Source organism: Phacochoerus africanus, chromosome 9 (genome assembly GCF_016906955.1).
Source record: "Phacochoerus africanus isolate WHEZ1 chromosome 9, ROS_Pafr_v1, whole genome shotgun sequence".
Lineage (NCBI taxonomy): Eukaryota > Metazoa > Chordata > Mammalia > Artiodactyla > Suidae > Phacochoerus > Phacochoerus africanus.
The window spans coordinates 457949-479223 of NC_062552.1; the positions used below are offsets into that span (position 1 = coordinate 457949).

General features: G+C 54.6%; 1 protein-coding gene across 1 annotated transcript; it reads right to left on the reverse strand.

The window, feature by feature from the left end:
- Positions 1–4543: 4543 nt before the first annotated feature.
- Positions 4544–19538, reverse strand: LOC125135589 (vegetative cell wall protein gp1-like). Its single transcript, XM_047795855.1, has 10 exons — positions 19423–19538; positions 10924–11080; positions 10242–10421; positions 8523–8667; positions 8063–8136; positions 7787–7976; positions 7213–7283; positions 6646–6745; positions 6515–6582; positions 4544–4648 (listed from the first exon to the last, which is right to left on the reverse strand). Exons 1-10 carry the CDS (start codon positions 19536–19538, stop codon positions 4544–4546), a joined length of 1206 nt encoding a protein of 401 aa, XP_047651811.1.
- Between the last annotated feature and the right edge of the window lie 1737 nt (positions 19539–21275).

The window sequence follows — 21275 nt, forward strand, 5'->3', positions numbered from 1 at the left end:
ATGAGATGGGCCCCTTGCCTCCTTCTTTCCTTCTCGACCCCAAGAATAAGCCACAGAAATGGACACCACACAGAGGCACAAGACGATGGTTGGACAGAACCAGGGCTCCGTGGTCACAGATGTTCACCCATACGCCGCACTTTAAACGGTTCACGCCTGAAACTTAGAGATTGAAGGCAGGGTGCCGCTGAACACGCAGGACCACAAGATGAAGCTCTGAGCCTCAGTCTGGCTCTGCCACTAATCCTGAGCCCGAACCAGAATCATGACGAGAGAAAACAAGTCAAAAGGAATCGATTTTCCGGGGAAAGTAGAGTGGGACTCTCACCATCGGAGCCCAGAGCCTGTCAGGGAAAAGGAAGAGCTGGATCATGAAACCACCCAGGTTTTTGCAAAAAGCCAGATGTCCTCCATGGAAATATTTCCTCCTATAATTGGGCCTTTTGGATACATTGCTGCTATTTGTTGGAAGGAATGATACCTAAATGTGGTGAATAAATATCACACCACACCCTTCTTTGAAAAAGTACTTTTGTGACTTAGGGATGAGGCTTTAAAAGGACATTCATGAGCATCTCACAAACTTTAAAAGCACATATGCATCCTATTATGGTTTTTAAGCTTTTTAGACTTTGATTTGGCCATTGCTTGAGAGCTGGGAATGTACTTACGAAAATTAGGGACTAATACCTAAAAATCTTCTCAGCTCTACAGAATGAGGTCGTGAAGAGGTCCGAGCAGACAGTTGCACATGTCGAAGATTGCATTTTAAAGCCGTGAGAGTAAATCTGTTTACAAATTTGTTTAACGGAATGTACACAGGCTTCTAGGCAGACATGGTGGTCAAATGATGATTTGATTTAATTAATTCACTTTATAGACAATAAACAGAGGCCCTGGAGGGACCACATGGTTCTATAATGTTCCAGAGTCCGTGAAAACGTCAAGCTCTTCTGGTCACAAACAGCTTTGTGAATATCTTGATATTAACCGCTTTTCCCCAGTTTTATCCCTTGTCTCATCATGGGGGGACGTTGCCTTTTAGCCCTTCCGTGTGACAGGCAGCTCTCTGGTCGCTGTTCACGTTCCCTCTTTGCAGCATCCGAGGCCCTACCCCTTCTCGGGCTCTCTTGCCCTTAGGTCTGAGTACCGCAGCCTGACCCCACTCCGTTTCTGAGTGCTCCTTCTTTTTTTTTTTTTTGTCTTTTTTGCTATTTCTTGGGTTGCTGCCGCAGCCTATGGAGATTCCCAGGCTAGGGGTCTAATTGGAGCTGTAGCCACCGGCCTACGCCAGAGCCACAGCAACGCGGGATCCGAGCCGCGTCTGCAACCTACACCACGGCTCACGGCAACGCCGGATCGTTAACCCACTGAGCAAGGGCAGGGACCGAACCCGCAACCTCATGGTTCCTAGTCAGATTCGTTAACCACTGAGCCACAGCGGGAACTCCCTGAGCGCTCCTTCTAAGTGGTGCCCTTGGCTGTCCTGAAACCTTGGCCTCCCAGCCCTGTGCCCTTGCCTGCTCCCTCCTTTGGGAACCCAGAGTCCCCTTGGGGAGCACTCACCCCACTTCCAGTGACCCACTCTCTTGGGATGATCCCAGAGCTTCCCGGCAGCCCCGTTCATGCTCGGACCCCGTTCCATCCCCTCCCATCTCGTCAACTCAGGGTCGGCTTCCTCCATGCCCAGGCTTGGTTCCTGCCACTGCCGGCGCAGTGAGACACCCTGCCACGACCTTCAGCTCCTCCTTGTCCTTTGCAGAGCTGGCCAGAGTGCTGACCCTCACCTGCTCTCTTCCTCCAGCCCACCTCCTGCAGCATCTGCATTCTGCACTGTTGCTTCCTTAGGCTGCATTTTGACGTGGCCTGATGTAACCGCAGCCTCACTCTCTCTGTGCCTGTGCCACAGCTTTCTGTCACCAACATCCTTTCCAAAACGCAGGGTGCCGCTTGACGTCCACCGCCTGCAGAGGGGACAGCTGCCCTCGGCCTCCGAGCTCTCTGCCGGATCCCCGTGCCTCACGCGTTCTGCAGCCTCTGGCCTAGAACCACATCTTCCCTTCCTTTCTTCCTTCGTTACTTGCATCTTCGCGCGGGCGATCCGCTGGAGATCAACCACGTGTATGCTTTTCCTAAATAGTCCGCGTTTTCTCTGCACACATATTCCTTTGATAATCAGAGAAAACAGTCAAAGACCTACACAAAAGAGTGAAAACAAGCACGGCAGCAGCAGTTAGGATGAAGTATGTTAGGGTTAGGCCAGGGTTAAGTGCAGTCTGCCGGAGGTGCTGGGGGGAGAGCCTCCTGCAGCCTGAGATGTGCCCCAGTGCCGGGCGGGGATGCGGGAGCAACAGCCCTGAGGGTGGATGGGGAGCGGCCCAGCCCGGAGGCAGGAGGCAGGATGGAAATGCAGACGCGGCACTAGCCAGGAAGGCTCTGGGCTCCACGGTCCAAGACTTGAGCGCTAATGATCTTTCATTTTCTCATGGGGTCTCCTGGAGGTATCAGCTCAAGGGCTGGAAAAGGAACCTCACGGGCTGTCAAGCACCTGCACCCCCGTCCCTCTGGGTGGCCAGCCTCGCCGCGTGGCTCTCACGCCTGGCCTCATGGCCCGTGTGGGACTTTTGTTGGCGCTTATGCTGCGGTTACCAACAAGGTCCACGTTTCGGGAACGGAAACAGCACGGGTTTAGTCCTTGTTCACATCGTGGTGTCCTGATCTTCTCGGCCAGGACACAAACGTGGGGCACGGCCTCCCCCGGGAACACGGTTCTCACAGCAGAAGTCCAACCGAGGAACCGTCCCTCAAGCTCCCAGGGGCCGTGGTGTCCGCCACTTGCGTCGCCCACAGCGCCCAGGGCCGCGCCCAAGTGTCCAGGTGAACACCTTCTTCTCACCCAGGCTACGTGGCCTCTTTTACGGCAGGAGCAACATGTGTTTGCAATGGCTGTTGGCGTGGCTTGATGCTACGCTCACTCGTAAATGAACAAACGTTTCTCAAAAAAGTGTCAGAAACACAACCAAATTTTGATACGACAAATTTATAAGAAAATATAAAAGACAAAGAAGTAATTGTCATTTATCGCCCAATTTCCGGAATTCATTTGTGCCAGTTCCCATAGTAGCACGACCTTCCAGGGCCTCTCTGCTTTCCACCCCGTTCCCCACCGTCGGCCACTGTGGAGTCACCTGGAAACACCTGATGTGCGCTGGTGGCTCCTGAGCAGGAGGCGGCTCCAGGCGGCTGGCCGCCGGCTGCCAGGTTTGCTGCACGTCCACGATGGGGAGTACACGCCCGGCTTTCATCCCCCTTGACCGTAATTTGTGTGTTAATCTGCGGTAAAGGAAGTCTACAGACTGGCCCAGCAGAGGCTGGTAAAGACACCCTCTCGGCAGCCAGAAGCCCATCAGAACCTCGGAGGCTTAAAGTCAGAGCCACAACGGGCCTGCCTCATGGAGCTTTTCCTACCCCTTCGGGGGACGTCAGGTCACACCACAGTCTTTCCCCTAAAAGTCCCGCGAGGTCCCCTCAAATCACACCATCCGCTTCACGATGTTCGAAGTTGGCCTGAATTCCTAAAATTGAGGATGCGGCCGTTAGGGGAGCTCCGCAGAGCCTTTGGGCGACTCCACACGGGGAGAGTTTGGTTCGGAACTCTATCTCCCTGCTATTCTGCGAAATGGTCGTGTGGCTTTGCCCAGGACCTGTGCAGAACACTCTAGCATCGGGAATATGAGTGTCAAGGGTTAAACCACCTGGGAGGCTGTGGGGGTTCGGGGTCTGCAAAGGCGTGAAGGGAAACTGCATGTCCTGGGCTCCTGGACGCCACCCCCCTGGGCTCCTCGTTCCTTGGTGACCTTTACTCACGAAAGGAGCCTCTTGTGGTGACAGACGGCCCCGCAGCCAGGTCGAGACCCAGGCCCTGGGAGAGAAGGGCTGGGACTCCAGAGGGTGCGATGCAGAAACAATCACAGCACATCTGATTAGAGGAGAGGAACTTGGAACGCCCATTTATGGGACTTGAAATACATTAAATCAAAGCGGTGGCTTGCGCGGAAATCCTTCCTTCTCCCGAATCTGGAACAACGCTGACAAAATCTAGGGCTGAGGCGGAGGGAGTGAAGAGTCTCTGTGCCACTCAGCACTCAGTGGGCTGCCCCTCAGCAGAGGGGCCGGAGCAGCAAGATCACTCTCCGGGAACCAAGGCCAAGGCTTTCAAGCAAAGCATATTAGTCATATTTTTAAAAAGATTGTTGTGAAGTGCTTCCAAGTGGGCAATATTTAAAATCTTATAACCAAAGCCAGGTGTGCACTTACACAACCATTTGGGTTTTTTTTTTTTTTATTACAGTGAAGGGAAATAAGAATCACTGAAATTCATAGTTGACCATAAAATCTCTAATTTTAGTCTTTATGCAATTATCTTGCTTTCCAATATTTTGCAAGAAATATTGAATATCAGTGAACCCGAATGTGATGGAGTTTCCTTTTCTTCTTTGACCCCGCCTATCTTTTGCTTAAACTCGTGGTACAATGACCAGCTTCAGGGTCTGAGGGAGGAGGCTGCTGGCTGGTTCTGAGGCCCCACCTTGCTACCAGGTCCCTCCAGCCATTCATCTTCTACCTTCTCCCTCTCCTTAGAGAGGCACTGGAGTGGGATCAAGATCCAGGGGGGATCAGCTCCAGCCTTAGCTCGAGCAGCAGCCCTTAAAGACCAAACCGAAGATGCTTAGCCAGGGTCCGCTCTGGCCTTCTGTGTGGTCAGTGACACAGGTCAGGAGGCTTGACCATGTCTGTGTCACAACTGAAGCCTCCATGTGTCTTTCCTTTTTTTTTTTTTTTTGTCTTTTTAGGGCCACACCCTTGACATATGGAAGTGCCCAGGCTAGGGGTTGAATTAGAGTTGTAGCTGCCTGCCTATGCCACAACCACAGCAACGCCAGATCTGAGCCATGCCTGTGACCTATGCCACAGCTCACAGCAATGCTGGATCCTTGACCCACTGAGCAAGGCCAGGGATGGAACCCACATCCTCATGGATACTAATTGGATTCTTAACATGCTGAGCCATGACGGGAGCTCCCACCTCCATGTTTCTTGTTAAGGTCTGGATGCTCACTTCCAGATAAAAGTGCCATTCATTCCAAGATGTAACTTGGAGTAAAACTATATCCTTATTGCTTTGCAGGCTGACGTTGTAAGCCTGGCTGAAGCGTGAAGGCAGGCTCATAAGTGCAGAGTAAACGCTTTAATAATTGGTGACTATTGCACAGCAAGACTGGCCCCTCGTGTAGAATGGCCTCTGGTCCGTCTTTTACCAAGAGGAACGTGTCACTGACTCCTGCATCTCTCTGGCAGCTGGTCCTGAGCCTGGGGATGTCGTAAGATTCTCAGCTGAGTGAAGACACAGAGCATGTGCCTTTGTGGGCTTCTAAATTCCAGGAACCGAGATTGTTGGGGTTTCCTCATGGATTGTTTCAGTGTTGTTCCCTTTATATTATGGGATCTGTATCTGTAAAAGAAGCAGTGGTTTGCGTGGAAATCCTTCCTTCTCCCGAATCTGGAACAACGCTGACAAAATCTAGGGCTGAGGTGGAGGGAGTGAAGAGTCTGTGCCACTCAGCACTCAGTGGGCTGCCCCTCAGCAGAGGGGCCGGAGCAGCAAGATCACTCTCCGGGAACCAAGGCCACGGACTCGCCTGAGCTCCTTTTAGTAGGTTCTGCTCCTTGCCCCTGCACCTGCCGCGAGAAGCGGAGTGTCTTCCCTTCACAGAGCGAGGACAGCAGCGCAAGAGCCTGCGGATTTGCTCAGTGCCGTCAGGGCGAATCGACAAGGACTCACATCCTGGAGAGGGGAGCAACTTTCCCAAGGGCACACAACGAAGCCTGGAAAAGAGCCGGACTGGGGTTTGAAAGACCCGTCCCCCACTGTCCCTGAGTCCACGGAGCGTCCCGGGCACGCGGATGCCAGCCATGGCCACGCGCGCGGCTCAGCTGCAGATGAGAGGAACACGCTTCAGTGGGAGCTCTGAGGTGTGATAACTTCAGTTCTTTCACTTAGCTTTAAAAATCCTAATCTATTTGGTGTAATGGCGGTACTCGTAGGATCTTAAAAACTTAAAGAGAGCTTTCTGTTCGCTCTGTTACTGCAGGTGTCTTTACTTCAAATGGTGGAGAACTGGCGAGTTCCAAAATTAACTTTTATTTATTGAAATTGGACAGGTCCAGGATTTCTATTGCAAAGTTTTATAAGAAAGTATAGCCATTCCCGTAGCCATGTAGTCTTGAAAAGGCAAATGCCAGGAGTCAGGTAATGACGGTGTTTTTCTTGATTTGGTTATAAATACTCAGGTTGGGGGCAGATAATAGCCCTTTTTCCCTGCTTCTGTGTTTGGGACCAAGGTAGAGATAGGGAACCAGAGACACTCAGTGGGAATTAAAGTTTCAGCCAAGTGGCTCAGGGGTGGCCAGGAGGGGCGTGAGGTCCACGGCCACGGGCTGACTGTACCCGCACCTGCTCCAAGGTGCCACGAGACAGCACCAGGCTCACCCATACCCCACGGGCAGCAGAGGGACCTGATGCTGGGGGACATGGGGACCTGACGCTGGGGGACAGGGGGACCTAATGCTGGGGAACAGAGGGACCTGACACTGGGGAATAGAGGGATCTGATGCTGGGGGGACAGGGGGACCTGATGCTGGGGGACAGGGGGACCTGATGCTGGGGGGACAGGGGGAACTGACGCTGGGGGGAAAGGGGGACCTGACACTGGGGGACAGGGGGACCTGACACTGGGGGAACAAGGGGACCTGATGCTGGGGGACAGGGGGACCTGAGGCTGGGGGGCAGGGGGACCTGATGCTGGGGGGACAGGGGGACCTGATGCTGGGGGACAGGGGGACCTGAGGCTGGGGGGCAGGGGGACCTGATGCTGGGGGGACAGGGGGACCTGACGCTGGGGGGAAAGGGGGACCTGACACTGGGGGACAGGGGGACCTGATGCTGGGGGACAGGGGGACCTGACGCTGGGGGACAGGGGGACCTGATGCTGGGGGACAGGGGGACCTGATGCTGGGGGGACAGGGGGACCTGACGCTGGGGGACAGGGGGACCTGATGCTGGGGGACAGGGGGACCTGATGCTGGGGGGACAGGGGGACCTGAGGCTGGGGGGCAGGGGGACCTGATGCTGGGGGGACAGGGGGAACTGACGCTGGGGGGAAAGGGGGACCTGACACTGGGGAACAGGGGGACCTGACGCTGGGGGACAGGGGGACCTGACACTGGGGGACAGGGGGACCTGACGCTGGGGACAGGGGGACCTGACGCTGGGGGGACAGGGGGACCTGAGGCTGGGGGGCAGGGGGACCTGACGCTGGGGGGACAGGGGGACCTGACAATGGGGGCAGGGGGACCTGACGCTGGGGGAACAGGGGGACCTGATGCTGGGGGACAGGGGGACCTGACGCTGGGGGACAGGGGGACCTGATGCTGGGGGGACAGGGGGACCTGAGGCTGGGGGGCAGGGGGACCTGATGCTGGGGGGACAGGGGGACCTGACGCTGGGGGACAGGGGGACCTGACACTGGGGGACAGGGGGACCTGACGCTGGGGACAGGGGGACCTGACGCTGGGGGGACAGGGGGACCTGAAACTGGGGGCAGGGGGACCTGACGCTGGGGGACAGGGGGACCTGATGCTGGGGGACAGGGGGACCTGACGCTGGGGGACAGGGGGACCTGATGCTGGGGGGACAGGGGGACCTGACGCTGGGGGACAGGGGGACCTGACGCTGGGGGCAGGGGGACCTGACGCTGGGGACAGGGGGACCTGACGCTGGGGGGACAGTGGGACCTGACGCTGGGGACAGGGGGACCTGACGCTGGGGGACAGGGGGACTTGATGCTGGGGGGACAGGGGGACCTGAAACTGGGGGGAAAGGGGGAACTGACGCTGGGGGACAGGGGGACCTGACGCTGGGGGGAAAGGGGGACCTGAAACTGGGGGCAGGGGGACCTGACGCTGGGGGGACAGGGGGACCTGAAACTGGGGGCAGGGGGACCTGACGCTGGGGGCAGGGGGACCTGACGCTGGGGGACAGGGGCACCTGACGCTGGGGGACAGGGGGACCTGATGCTGGGGGGACAGGGGGACCTGACGCTGGGGGACAGGGGGACCTGATGCTGGGGGGACAGGGGGACCTGATGCTGGGGGACAGGGGGACCTGACGCTGGGGGGACAGGGGGACCTGACGCTGGGGGCAGGGGGACCTGACGCTGGGGACAGGGGGACCTGACGCTGGGGACAGGGGGACCTGATGCTGGGGGGACAGGGGGACCTGATGCTGGGGGACAGGGGGACCTGACGCTGGGGGCAGGGGGACCTGATGCTGGGGGGACAGGGGGACCTGATGCTGGGGGACAGGGGGACCTGACGCTGGGGGGACAGGGGGACCTGACACTGGGGGACAGGGGGACGGGACCTTGGGGACAGGGGGACCTGACACTGGGGAACAGGGGGACCTGAGGCTGGGGGGCAGGGGGACCTGACGCTGGGGGGACAGGGGGGCCTGACACTGGGGAACAGGGGGACCTGATGCTGGGGGACAGGGGGACCTGATGCTGGGGAACAGGGGGACCTGATGCTGGGGGACAGGGGGACCTGATGCTGGGGGGACAGGGGGACCTGAAACTGGGGGCAGGGGGACCTGATGCTGGGGGCAGGGGGACCTGAAACTGGGGGCAGGGGGACCTGACGCTGGGGGCAGGGGGACCTGACGCTGGGGACAGGGGGACCTGACGCTGGGGGATGAGGGACCTGACACTGGGGGGCAGGGGGACCTGACGCTGGGGGACGAGGGACCTCCAGTGTCCTACAAGCCAGGGTTTCTTTGTTAGCATTGCGACATGTGAGGGGTGTGTGCTCATTCTCAAACTCCCTGGAATTCTCTGAAATTCTCAAGCTGTGCCGTGATGCACCAAAGCCCAGGGCAATCGCCTGTAAAATAGTGACTCACGTATCAGTTGAGAAAGTTGAGTTCCCTCCTCATCTCTCAATCCTCAACTTTCAGGTTTAAAGTGACCGCGGTCCTGGGATGACACCCCGTCAGAGGGACATCTGGCCCCAGAGACGTCTCTGCACAGCGGATGTACATCTGTACAGAGCGGGAGGGTTGCTTAACTAAGGAGCAGAAAGTTTGGAAGCTGGATGCTCCGAAGTGCTCCACCGGTGGTACATGCCCCCGAGCATCCGGGAGGAAACAGCCCCCAGGCTTAGGGGGACAGCGGCGCAGTCCGCCAGACCAGGTGGAAGCCACCCTGCGGGTTCACCTCCGGTACCGAGGGTAAGGGGAGCCTTGCTGAAATCAGAACGAGTTTTACAGCGACTGCTGTACCTCCCCCCACCCTCTCCCTGCTGCCCAGAGAAGGCTGCAAGCCAGGCCTTAAGCAAAGGGCTACAACACACCTGTTCCAATGTGCGTCGCATAAATGGCAGGGACCCTGGCCAGACGGCAAGGTCTCTGGTTTCGGTGGGATCCCAGAGAAATGGACCCTTCATGGTTCCCGTTGTTCTGAAATGAATTAGCTTAAAGCTCACTCATCTTCAAGACAGGGTTTTAATTGGGATTTCCATGGCGTTTGCTCTTTTTTGCCCGCTGCGGCTGTACCTCCTGGAACTATTGACAGACATTTGTGCTCCGGTGGCCAAGTAAGACCCCCCATCAAAGGGGCTCAGCCTGCACCTCCGGGCCGGGAAAGGGCAGCCATCGGCTCCGCGCACCAACTGCCTCAAGCGCTTCAGGATTCGGTTTCACGTGATGGATTCTGTGGGGTGTATGCACAGGATCAGTGTCCCCCTGGGGGTTCTTGCCTAATACCAGGCTTTACGGCTGCTTTTGGTTATGCATGCTACTAAATTTACAAAATCTTTCATCCCTTGCAAAATCCTATGGTGAGACTCACACAGAGGAAAGCTTTTGACGAGTAAACTTTTGAAAGTGAGCCCTGCCAAGGCGAGACTTCAAAAGAAACCATTTCTGGTGGTTGCTTTTGGTTTTTTCTCTTGATCCGGCTGAGGAAATGGTCCCTGTCTCTGTCTGGGCCAGCGTGAGCCGCGTCGGGCCTGAAGGCACGTGCTTCCACGCGGGCCTGTGAGTTGACCCAGATCCAGCTGGCCGGCCTCGCGGGGGGCAGGCTTCACGTGGCCCTTTCACGCCGGGGCTCCCGAGGCTGTTAACTCGCCTGCACCTGTGCCGGGTGCTCTGGGGACGAGGCGCAGGGGGACAGCCAGGGCCCTGCGCTTAGAGCCCAGTGGGGCTGGAGCGAGCGATGGGCAGCGAGGGGACACAGCGGGGGTGGGGCGGCGGCATCTGGGGTAGTCGGAGGGTGACGTTTGACTTCATTTTGAAGGGCCCGTTGGTTCTGTGAAGAAGGTGGGAAAGGGCGTCTCTGGCCGAGAGCAGAGGCTGGAGTGTGAAGCGTCAGCTGAAAGGACGGGGTTCCAGCCACCTGAGCGGGGTCGCTGGTGTGACCTGATGGGGGGCCCCCACCTCCGCCGCCTGGGCTGGGGGAGGGTGACACCTGCCATTCAGCTGGCAAGTGTCTGGGTCTCCCTCTGGCCCACCCATCGCTGCCCGGGTGTGGGGGGTGTCCCCCGGCAGGGCCCCCAGGCTGCCTAACAGTTGCGCCAGGACTAAGTCTGCAGGCTCAATGCGGCCGTTGAGCAAATAGGAAGGGGAGGAGGTGGCCGCTGCCCGCAGCGTGGTTTGTGTCAGCAGATGGGAAGGACCTGGATCTTGTCCTCGGAGAACGGGATGTCCTCTGCGGGATTCTACACATTTCCTCACTTGGTGGGCCCGTGCTCCCTCCGCGATCAGCTCCCCAGCCCTCTGCGTACATAAAAGGGGCCACGTGTGGATCCCACACTCCCACTCCAGGAACCGCATGGGGGCGGGGGCTCGGCCTTGGACGCCCCGAGTCGGCGGTTGAGGGGGGCGGGGGGCTCTTTGTCACATTTTGGTAGAGTCCGAGCGGCGGTCACGGTCAGGCTGCTGAAGGAGACACGGTGGGCGTGGCGGCTCCTGGGGGTCGGGCACCGAACACCTCCTTGCACAGCCTGCGGCGCGTGTGCCACGGTGTTTACGGATCAGGACCCGGCCCTCAGCGGCGTCCCCCGCAGAACAGGCACTGCTGGGTGGCAGGGGCCTGGCCTCCCGCCCGATCCTTCGGGTTCCACTACCATCACGGGTCGAGTGACAGACACAAGGGCAGCGAGGTCTGATTGGGACACCTCAGGGCTTCGGAAAGTCACTTCTTTTTACTGGACGCCCTGTTTTCTAGGTTACATGACTTCAGAGGTCCACAGTTTCCAAAACAGATATTCAGAGCAAATTGAACTAAGTCGAATTTGTGGCATTGCCTTTATGGATCCAGAGATAGCTAAGTTAAAGCAGTTTTCTTTTCAAAGAAGGGCTGGGCATAGTTTGAAAAATTGAAAGATGTAAGCGAATGTGTTTGTTTCTTTTCAAAATAAAACAAACCAAAAATAAATAGTAAAGCAAATCATCACACGAAAAGTATACTAGAGGATTATTTGCGTCAAAGTACTTCCTGTTCTCATTTCCTACAAACCAGCTCTTTCTAATATCTGCTAAACAGTTAATCTGGTCCCTCTGAATTCACAATAAGTTGATAAGCACCAAACTGAAATTTGCCTCTAAATTACTCAGTAGAAAACTCTTAGTATCTTAAAGATCTCCAGGGGAAAAAATGCATTTTTTTCAAGATCTTCCATACAAATGGAGTTCATTCCAAATCTCTCAGCAAGGCCCATGGAACCTGCCCATAGAAGGCACACATGTATGCCAACACACAGTGCAGATGCACAGAATGTAGAAAGGAATTCTTTCGCATTTTACACTACGTTCTATGATGAATGCACTTTGTTTTATATTATTTTATTATTATCATTTTTAATAGTTATTTCCCCAGTACAGCTTTTTTTTCTACTGTACAGCACGGTGACCCAGTTACACTTACATGCGCACATTCTATTTTCACACATGATCCTGCTCCGTCATAGTTCCCAGTGCTACCCAGCAGGATCTCATTGCTAATCCGTTCCAAAGGCAGTAGTTTGGTCTATTAACCCCAAGCTCCCCAACCACCCCACTCCCTCCCTCTCTGTATTTGTTCTCTCTGATTAGTGCAGCTTAGAGCAGATTTATTAGCCTCCATAGTAAAAGAGATGGCTTCTGGACTCCTGTGTTTCCGTCTCGGGGATGGCAGGGTTGGATTTTCTAGGTCACTGAACGGAGGATGTGATCTTGGTACTCGTGGTGGTAGCTGGGTTGGGGTATTTTAGTGCCATGGCTCATCGATTCCTTCCATAGCAATTACGACCAGGGCCCCCTGCTAGGCGGCTGGACAAGACCAGCAAGAGCCAACCCTGCCTTCTAGGTGCTAAGCGTCCTGCAGGCGGCAGGCATGTGGGCAGGGTCCCCGTGGAGGGTGGAACCTTGTCCTGAACGTGCCTGGAAGCTCCCAGGTCAGAGGAACTCACTCCCCCCCTGGGAAAAGCTGGGAAAGGCTTTCCCGAGGAAGATGCTTTAAAGACATGTCCTTTGACCAGGTGGAAAGTTTGAACCTGGGGGCAGAGGCTGGGCGGGGGCCGCCCCACCGCTCAGTGTGTTTCCTCTCACTCCTTTTGTGATTCACTGTTATTGCTGTAAGCAATCTTTCTTCTCCCTTGTGAAGCTTCTGTTTATCTTATGGTGGCATATGGGTTTCATAATACTTAAAAATCCCCGGGATTATTTAAACATCACTGCCCTTGATTCTAGCATTAGTGAAGTATGATTATATATTCCAATTAATTTCTCTTGGAAGTCACTTCTGCTAACTGGAGCTTTTCGTTTCTTCCAAATCTTTCAAAGTGAGAACTTTAATTTTCAGCCCCCCCCCCCATGTTTCATATGCTTTAAGTATAGAAAACACTGGTAATTTTGGACTATTATCTGTGGCAGTTTGTTTTAGCACCATGAGAAATGAGTTTGGACCACTGTTAATATTGACTGGCCGAGTATTCCTAAGAACTAAATTCCAGTGAAATAGTTTGCTGGAACTCAGTTAATTTTGAGCCACATGTTTCGTGGCTAGTTCTGTGGCTCCGCAGGAAACCATATGAGGTGTCCTGGGAGTCTGCCTCTTGCAGGTGGACTTGAGTCAGAGCCCCTCTCCTCGTCCTGCGTACAACCTTCAGACGCAAAGGTGGACTTTTATGTTCAAGATCGTTAGGTTGAGTCATAGATCAAGCTCCTCAGTGACTTTTTTCACTGCCACTGACCTCCAAACCACGCAGGAAACCCCTTCGTAAGCAAATTCCCACCCGTCCCCTGGCTGTTTAGTCTATGCCGCCTTCAGCGAGGGCTGACTTACTCCTGTGATTGGCAGCTGAGCACCAGGAGAAACAAATGTCCCCACGGCTCCCGCCAGAAGCTGCCTGCCCTCCGCCTCCCAACCTGCAACCTCTTCAGACCTGTTTGGACTGAAGCTTGACAGCAGCGTCTCAGGAAACGCACCCTCCTCCGAAAAGGCCACCGCCGGGAGGACACAGTTCCTCACAGATGCAGCTTCCAGGCGGCAGAGACCTGGGCTGTTCCCGGCTCGGCAACTCTGACTCTTGCCAAAGAAGGAAATAGCTCAAACTGTTTATTTTCACTGAAGATGAAGTTAAATGTTTGATTAAAATCTGCAGTTCCAATGGCACCTGAAACTGATGACTAAGACCGGCAGAAACCGTAAGCGACACATGACACGCAAGATGTTCAAGAGGAAAAGGAAGAAGAAAAAGACAAGTTTGAAGAAAATTAAGAAGAAAGGCAAATGTCACTTTTTTTAAAAGCATAATCAACAAAAGAAAAATAGGTAAATTGGACTTCATCAAAATCATAAATCTTGCTCCTACAAAGGACACGATCACAAAAAAAAAAATGAGCAGACAACCCACTGAAGGGGACAAATATTTGCAAATCATAATCTGGCGAGAGACATGCATGTAGGATGTACAAGACATCTCACAGCTCAATGACCGAAAAGCTAAATACCCCAGTCAGAGAGGGCAAAGGATCTGGACAGGTGGTTCTTTGAGAAGGGTAGGCAGATGGCCAATAAGCACACGACGGAAAGACAAGGACGATGGGCCATCGGGTGCATAAACCCAAACCATGCTGAGGCCAGAACAACAAAGGAGGCCGATGGCAGGGGTGGGTGGGGAGGGGAGGAGGCGGGACCCTCACTCCCTGCTGGTAGGAATGCCAAACGGTGCAGCCCCTCTGAAAAGGAATTTGGCAGCCTCTCGAAAGTTAAACATAAAATTGCCAAATGACTCAGCAATCCCAGGCTTAGGTAGATGCCCAAGAGATTGAAAACATAAGCCCACACAAACACTTGCCCGCCAATGTTCGTAGCAGCTCCACTCAGAATAGCTGAAAAGTGCAAACTGTCCAAATGCCCATCAACTGGCGAGTAGATGGACAAAATGTGCTATATTCATCTGTAAAATATTTCCAGCCCTGAAAAGGAATAAAGAAGAATATACACCAACATGGGTGAGCCTTGAAACTTCACGCCGGATGAAAGGGTCGGTCGCCTGCTGCGTCAGTCCAGCTCAACCAGCCGTCCAGAGAGGCAAGTCTGTAGACTGGATTAAATCCTAGAGGAGAGTGGGGGGACGTGGAGTGACTGTCAGTGCGTGGGGGATGTTCTGGGGTGAGGAAGGGCTCTGGAATTAGTGGGGTGGTGGTGGCACACCCTTATCAGTTTACTAAAGAACATTGAGGCTGTACACTTTATAAGGGTGACTTTTATGGCATGTGATGTGTATTTCAATTAAAAAAAACCTATGTGAAGGGAATGAAAAAAATTTTAAGTACTCTCTTAGGCCAAAGATTGGGAGAAAATATTTGCAAACGACATGTCTGATAAAGGACTGTCATCCAAAATATACAAAGAACTCAAAACTCAAAAGAAAGAGTGGGAGAAAGAGAGAAAGAGAGACAGAAAGATAGAGAGAGAGAGAGAAAGCAAGAAAGAAAGAAAAAGGAAGGAAGAAGGAGGGAGTTCCCATCATGGTGCAGTGGAAACAAACCTGACTAGGAACCATGAGGTTGCAGGTTCGATCCCTGGCCTCGCTCAGTGAGTCAAAGATCTGGCGTTGCCGTGAACTGTGGTGTAGGTCACAGATGTGGCTCGGATGTGGCGTTGCTGCAGCTGTGGTGGAGGCCGGCAGCTGTAGCTCTGATTAGACCCCCAGCCTGGGAACCTCCATATGCCGTGGGTGGGGCCCTAAAAAGGACAAAAAGACAGAAGAGAAAGAAAGAAAGAAAGGAAGGAAGGAAGGAAGGAAGGAAGGAAGGAAGGAAGGAAGGAAGGAAAAACAACTCAAACAAATGGGCAAGAGACCCAAACAGACACTTTGCCAACAAAGGTTCAGGTGGCCAACAAGCCCATGGAAACATGGCCCGTGTGAGTCACTGGGGAACTGCAGCGGAAACAGTGAGAAACCAGCGCATCTGTCAGCACAGCTACAGCCCAGACTGACAACGCCGAGTGCTGGGGGGCGGTGGTGGCAGGAAGGCTCACGCGTGCCGTGGGCTCTTGCCCTGCGGTGGAGGCACGCTTGCCCCATGTGCAGTCTGCTTGGCTGCCAAGAGGACAGCGTGATCGGGTGGTTAGACCCAAGTCCACCTTCCCACGATTCTGGGGGCCGGACGCCTGTGGTTAAGGGGCCCGGGGGCTGGGTTCTGGCCAGACCTCTCTCTCTGCTCCCGGAGCCGCCTCCTTGCCGAGTCTTCGTGCGGCTTTGCTCTCCTTGCCCTGCCCCGTCTCCTGACGCGTCACCGGGACTCTTGGATTTGGGCTCCATCCTTGGGACCTTGAAACCGTGATTGTCTCCTTCAAGGTAAACACAGTTACCCTGGGGCTTAAACAGATGACCTCGAGGGGCACGTTCAGCTGCAGGCCCTGCAGGCCCAGGCATCATGCTCCTTGCGTTTGCACACGTGAGATGAAGCTCAGGTCCACACAAAACCTGCAGGTGGGCGGTCGCGGTTGCAAAGCGGTCGGGGCGGGAAAGCCGGGAATTTCCTGAAGAACAGGTGGTCGCGAGGGTCTGATGAACAGCCTGACGCAGGGCCTTCTCTCTCTCCCCTTGGCCCTTGGCTGATTGAGAAACGAGAGAAGGTTTACATTCTGGTGCCCAGCGTACGCACGTGAGATACAACATGGGGCAGAATCCAAAACCCGGGTGGCCTTTCCTGCGGCTCCGGCTCCGTGTCCTCCGCACGACCGCGAGGGCAGAGAACTGGGCTCTGACCTGGGGCCCCTGCAGAAGGCCCCCACAGGCTTGCGTTTGCCCCCAGGACGTCTTTCCAGGCCTTTCTTTCTCAGACTCTCGGTCGTGACCTCCTTCCCAGCGCTCTAGCCTGGTGCCACGTTGTTCTGCTTTTGTCTTAAATTTCTGGAGGGAGCCGCAAACCGATGCAAATCTCGTGTGCTCTAAGTATTGCTTGTAGGCGGAATGAATGTGATCCACTTGGGTAAAGACGCTAGGGTGATGAGTAACGTATAAACAATTCTAGCACTGCTGTCATCGCTCAGTCATCAGTGAGCAGCAGTTAGCACTGTCAGGTTAGAGCCACAAAACTGGAGGTTAAAAGGCTTAGAAAGCTCTGGAATGGTGTATTCCTTGCATTACTGCTTTATGTATGGTATCTATGTATCATTAACATTGTAGGGACGTGTTCATTGCGTTCATTTCGGTATCAAGTTTAGGCAAGCCAAAGATGAACTTAGGAGAGAGTGAACCAGGCGGGCAGAGAGAGGAGGTACAGGCAAAAGGCCCTGAAGTGGACAGAGGTTGCACTGTCTGGCTTTCAGTGAGGTTCTGCCCAGTTCCTGGAACACTGTCCCCCGGGGGGCTCTGGCTTCGCTCCCTCTCTCTGGGCCTGACTCCTAGGACCCTGGTTCTAAGCAGCCACGGACCCCAGCGTCTGGCCCCCTGGGTCCAGAAGGGGGAGGAACCTGCACAGAAGAACCACACGAACCTTCTCTCATTAGCCTAAGTTGTCTTCAGGAGGTGGGGAGGGCTTCAGGCAGGTTAGGGCTGGTTAAAGCTGGTTAAGGCTGGTTAGGGACTGGTTAATGCTGGTTAAGCCTCTTTAGGGACTGGCTAAGCCTGGTTAGGGACTGGTTAGGGCTAGTTAAGGCTTGTTAAGGTTGGTTAGGGCTGGTTAGCCACCGAGGACAGATGGCTAAGGAGGAGGCAGGAGAGCGTTGGACCAGGAAGTGGAAGGGAGGGGGAGACCGCAGGGGTCCTCCTGCTTGGGTCCGTACATTCCTGGCATGTTGATCATTCTGGAGACCACACAACCATTGATGTGATGTGGTGTGTCCCTCCAATTCAGGGTCAAGCAGCTTTGCCTGCGTAGAAGGTCAGACTAACCTGGTTGGAAGATGAAACATGAGGCAACGAGTGAGGGAAAAGCTTTGCTGACACAGTAACACATGACCTTCTAACAAACTGCATGAAACAATTCAGAGACTGCTGTTAATTAAGTGCATTAGCTATCGGTCGCTGTGTAACTAATCATTCCTGTTTCATTTTTAATTTTCCACCTTTTATTTTTTGTTTCATTGGGAGAGAATTGACGTGTAACATGGCCTAAGTTCGAGGTGTGCGACACAAGGATTTGGTATATGCCTATGCTGTGAAATGATCACCGTGGCAACGCAACTTCACGTCCGTCACCCCACGTGATTAGTTTCTCTCCTTGTCATGGGAACTTTTCAGATCTACTCTCTCAGCAACGTTCGAATATGCAACAGAGTGTCATTAACTCTAGTCACCAGGCAGTCCATGACGTCCCCAGGATTTATTTTAAAATGGTCTCCTTCCTCCTGGCACCGAGGGAAACTGCTAGGAGACCGTGTTTTCTACCGAATATTCCTGGCTCCTTTGCCAAATGTTAGTGGACTGTACATGCACTGGCTTACTTGGGGCTCTTGATTCTGTACCATTGGTCTATGTGTTTGTGTTCTCACGGGTACCATACTGTTTAGAGGACTACAGCTTTGTTATATAGCTTGAAGTCAGAAAGTGTGATGCTTCAACTTTGTCCTTCTTTCACAGGATTGCTTTGGCTATTTTAGGATTGTTTCTTCTATTTCTGTAAAAAATGCAGTTAGAATCTCGATGGCTTAGGATGTTATGGATGTTTTAACGATATTAGTTCTTCTAGTCCATGAACATGGATAACTTTCCATTTATTTGTGTCTTCCTCAGTTTCTCTTATTCATGTCTTACAGTTTTCAGTGTAGAGAGCTTTCCCTTCCTTGGCTGAGTTTACCCCCCAGTATTTCACTGTTTTTACGCTACTGGAAAGGGGATTTTTTTTCTTTATTCCCTTTGAAGATAATTCACCGTTAGTGCACAGAAATGCTACTGAAGCTTGTATGTGAACTTTTATCCTGCAACTTTACTCAACTTGTTGATTAGATCAAAAAATCTAATTTTTTTGGTGGAGGACTTTATATGCAGTGTTACATGTGTAAGATCATGTCATCTGCAAACAGAGATAATTTCTCGTCTTCCTTTCCAATTCTGATGTCTTTTACTTCTTTTTCCTGCCTGGCTGCTCTTGCTAGGACTTCCAGTGCTAGGCCGAGAAGGCGTGGTAACAGTGGGCACACTTGTCCCTGACCTTTCACCGTTGGGTGTGATGTTAGCTGTGGCTTGTCTTGCATGTCCAGGCATGTCCACTGCCTCTGGGAATGTTGGCCGGGGGGCTGTTGGCTGCACTGCTGAGGGCTTGTGTGCTCCTAAACGCAGATCAGCTACGGCGTGGGACACAGGCCCTGCTCCGCCCTGTACGGAATTCCTTTCCCTCCTTATGTCTGTGGCTTAGCCGCCTCCTCCCGGTCAGACCCTGCTGAGAAGGTCTCTCAGGGGAAGGGAAGCCGCAAGAGCCCCCGTCTGCGGATGTGTGCTCAGTGGCCCATCCCAGACGACACTTCCCACGAGGACAAGTTAAAAACATCCGTAACTTCAGAAGACAGAGAGGGACTGAAGGATGTTAGTCTATGAAGCTCCATTCAGGAGGTGCGAATAGATGCCCGCCCGCTCCGTGCTGTGCCCTCCTTCCAGGGAGTGTGGGGGCGGCCCCCCAGCCCTCTCCCCCCGGCCCATTCCAGTCTTGTTCTGCCTTGAGGAGTCACATGCACCCAGAGCAAGTCTGGCCAGCACTGGGTCACCAGCTGAAGTCTGGGCCACCAGTCTGTGCCCCAGACCTCAGAGAACCAAGCTCCCAGGGCAGAAATTCCCGAGGGGCCCTGTGTGCTGACCCCAGCCTGCCACGGCGCCCACCACAGCCACTTCTCCCGGAGCAACGGCAGCTCTGCTTCCAGGCTCTTCCCATCCTGAGGGCCCAGGTCCTCGTGCTGCCCGTGGAGCGGCGCCCGTGGAGTGGTGCCCATGAGCATGCACACTCCCCTAGGAAGGTGCCGAGGACAGAGCGAAGCCACGCAGCTTTCACAGTCACGTGGAGTGGCCAAAAACCATCCACAGAGGACGGGAAGTCACAATAAGCCCACAGGATGTGTGGAGGCCTTGTGAGCTTGTGAGCGTGTTTGCCTGTTGACGAAATACTCGAATTTGTATCTGCTCCCCCGTGGCGAGCTCATCACGAAGCCTCACTTGGAGAACACGGGGTTGCAGCAGCCTCAGGTACGTGGGAAGCACTTTCCCGCACACAGGCTCCTCCTGCCCGGGAGCGCCCTCAAGCCGAGACGGACTTAACACTTGGTCCTCCCACGACGGACACGAAGCCTCAGACACCCAGAGCTCTCAGATGGGCCCGCCGTTCCCATAGTTTAAAGGTGGCCTTGTCCATACAGCTCACAAAGAAAGCGTCTTCCAAGCGTTAAGCCTGGACGGACTGCAGCCATCGGCAACCCGCGCTCTGGGTTTCTGAATGTCCTCGGCAGCGCAGAACCGGTGGGTCTGCGCTGTCCCCGGGCCCGGGGCTTTCTGATCACAGATTCCTCTGTTATCGCCCTGTTTCCTGGCCGCTGCCACGCAGCTTCCTGGGACTAGAAGGGCAGGAGGCCCATCTAAGCCTATTGCCATCTCTGGCCTTTTCTTAAGGCAGAGCTTGAAATATAAACATAGTTCTGCCAAGAGGAAAGAAGCATCAGTGTCATCCCCACATTCACTCTCACGTGACACGTGGACTCCTCTGGCCACACGAGCAAGGCCCCGCGCGGGAGGCTCCCTCCAGGAGGCAGAGGTGACCGCCGGTCAGGTGGGCTGTGGGCCTGCGGGTCGGACACACTCGGCTCTCGTGCTCTGACTGCATTGGGCTTCGGTAGCGTTTTTGCAGGCTCCGCTGTTAGAGCCGCAGATGTTCTTTAAAGACGTGTATCAGGGTCCCCGCCCGGGCTGGTCACAAACCGCTTGCCAAGAAGGGCGACTCTGAACAGGGCTGAGGAGGCCCCCAGGTCCCCGAGACCCCCCAGGTTATCTTCTGAACGAAAAGTGGATGCGTTCTCAGGGCTGCTGCGTTTTGATTTTAGCCACAAGCGTGTAGTTTTATCACAAAAGAGGAAACCGCATCGTGTGGGGGCCGCTGGCCCCTGCTGGTCCCGGATGTGCCTGGTGGCTGGGAAGCTCTGCTCCGTTGCCGCCTGCAGACCCGGGGTCTCAGGTGTGGACGCGGGAAACTGGTGACAACGTCGTGTTCAAGCTGCAGGGGACAGGGCAGTGCTGGGCAGCTCTGTTTTACCTCCCAGCGCCATGGTGCCACCTGCGGTTGTTCCGGAGTTCGGTGCTGCTGTGGGCTGAATTGTGCTCCCACGGCTCCCCAGAAGCTGGCTGTGTTTGGAGACGGGAACTTTAAGTGGGAATTATTTTCATGGGGGCCTCGGGATGGCCCAACTCCAGTCTAGCTGGCATCTCGTAAGGCGTGTCGGGGCTGAAGACGCAGGGCGGGGGCCCTCAGGGGAGGGACCTGTGAGGATGCAGAGAGAGGGCAGGACCTCGGTGACACCTCTGGCTGCCACCTCCAGAAGGAGGACTCAACGCCTGTATCCTTTGTCCTGGCAGCCTGAGCAGACCAGCGCGGCTGGCCTTTCCCCCTCTTGGGGCGCTTGCACCAGTGCTCAGAAACGGTCCCCTTGCAGTGACACTTTTGTGCCACGACTTTGGAGTTTGGGAGGCGA